This window comes from Humulus lupulus, chromosome 7 (genome assembly GCF_963169125.1).
Source record: "Humulus lupulus chromosome 7, drHumLupu1.1, whole genome shotgun sequence".
Taxonomy (NCBI): Eukaryota; Viridiplantae; Streptophyta; class Magnoliopsida; order Rosales; family Cannabaceae; genus Humulus; species Humulus lupulus.
The window spans coordinates 38,449,655-38,451,411 of NC_084799.1; the positions used below are offsets into that span (position 1 = coordinate 38,449,655).

Here is a 1,757-nt window from a genome sequence, read left to right on the forward strand (position 1 = left end):
GGAGTAAAGAGCCTTGACTAAGCCCTCAACGTATTCAAAGCTGCTGACTGACCTTATAGCATTCAAACTTTTACCCTTATTAAATTAAATCCTCAAAATACTTAATCCTTAATCACCCATTCATAACATGTGCTTAAAATCCTATTGGTCCTTATTTAAACCTTATAGTATAATAAATATTATCCTTAATATCAGTCATATAATCAAACCTTATGTTAACATTAATATTCTTAAACTATAGGTTAAACTTAGAAAATCTATAAGTACTACTATGAGTGTCCAAATAATTCCCGGTCTGAACCAAAAATCCACAGTTACAAAGATAATACTATACATACTATAATACTACTAAATAATTAGCTAAGTAAAGTTCTTGGACTCTACAGTGATTGCCTATTATGTTATTACGAAATTGTTCTTAGGTATTCATAGAGCCTAAAACATAATGTCTAGTTAACCATATAATTTTAAATAATTATGGAGTAGCCACAACATCTTTTATTATATAAACTTATATATTAAGCTAATTAGGTTCACATAATGGACATAAATTGTGATTGATTATATAAGTATAATAATTTTACCCCACAGGGATTATATTATATTTATATAATTAATTAGGATAATATATTAAATTAATTGACTTAATTTACCCACATGAGTTATGATAATTAATTTAATAATTTTATCATAAAGTTTAATTTAGATAGAAAATCAAACCTTAATTTTTCCAAATAATTTGTTTGAATAATCTATAATAATGTACACCAAATTTTGTTGAATTAAAAATTTGGCCCACAATCAATTTTTGTTTAATAAAATTTCATCTTTCAGCATGTTATACATTGGTAAAACATGACTTCATTCAACCTTAATCTTTAGAAATCTAAATTTGTAATCCTATTCATGCAACTTCTTCATCTTCTTCTAGTTTCGCTTAAATCCTTACCAAAATTCCTGAGCTTAGGGGTGGCAATTTCAAAATCTAGAAAGAATGAGTTCTTATTCATTTAGGTTGTGCTGACATGGACTACGCAATAAGGAAGGACGAACATGCTGCAATTACTGCTACTAGCAATGATGCTAAGATCACACTATATGAAACATGGGAGAGATCCAATCGTCTCAGCATCATGTTCATTATGTCCAAGATCCCTATGGGAATGCGTGGATCAGTTGAGCAACCTGAGAAAGTTAAAGACTTGATCAAAATGATCGATGAGCAGTTCAACACTTTGGACCAACCAATTAACAACAACCTCATCCACAATTTCTCATCAACAAAGCTCACTGGTATCAAAGGAGTTAGAGAACATATCTCAAAGATGAGGGTCATTTATGCTCAACTAAAGAAACTCGATGTAGTCACTCCTGAAACTTTCCTGGTTCATTACATCCTTAACAATCTTCCACTTTAATACGATCCTTTCAAAATTTCCTACAACACACATAAGAACAAATGGAATATCAATGAACTGATAACCATGTGTGCTCAAGAAGAAGCAAGACTCCTACAAGAAGAAAGTGAAAGTGCTCACATGGACACCCAAGGAAAGAAATGCAAACCATCCAAAAAGGAAAAGGGGGAAAATAAAGTGGCTCCCCAAGACGAAATAAACAACCATTCCATCAAGTATTTTTTCTGCAAAAAGAAGCCAAGTTCAAGAAATGGATGGACGACAAAGGTAATCTGATTTTCTTCGTATGTTATGAATCTAATATGGCTAAAGTTAATATTAACACATGGTGAATTGATT

General features: G+C 31.0%; 1 protein-coding gene across 1 annotated transcript; it reads left to right on the top strand.

Moving 5' to 3' along the window:
• Window positions 1-1,025: 1,025 nt before the first annotated feature.
• LOC133791603 (uncharacterized) lies at window positions 1,026-1,418 on the top strand. Its single transcript, XM_062229525.1, has one exon. The coding sequence runs from the start codon at window positions 1,026-1,028 to the stop codon at window positions 1,416-1,418; it is 393 nt and encodes a 130-aa protein (XP_062085509.1).
• Window positions 1,419-1,757: the final 339 nt, after the last annotated feature.

What these genes read in the sequence shown, in the direction of transcription:
- LOC133791603 (XM_062229525.1), top strand. Translation starts at nt 1,026, where the DNA reads ATGGACTACGCAATAAGGAAGGACGAACATGCTGCAATTACTGCTACT.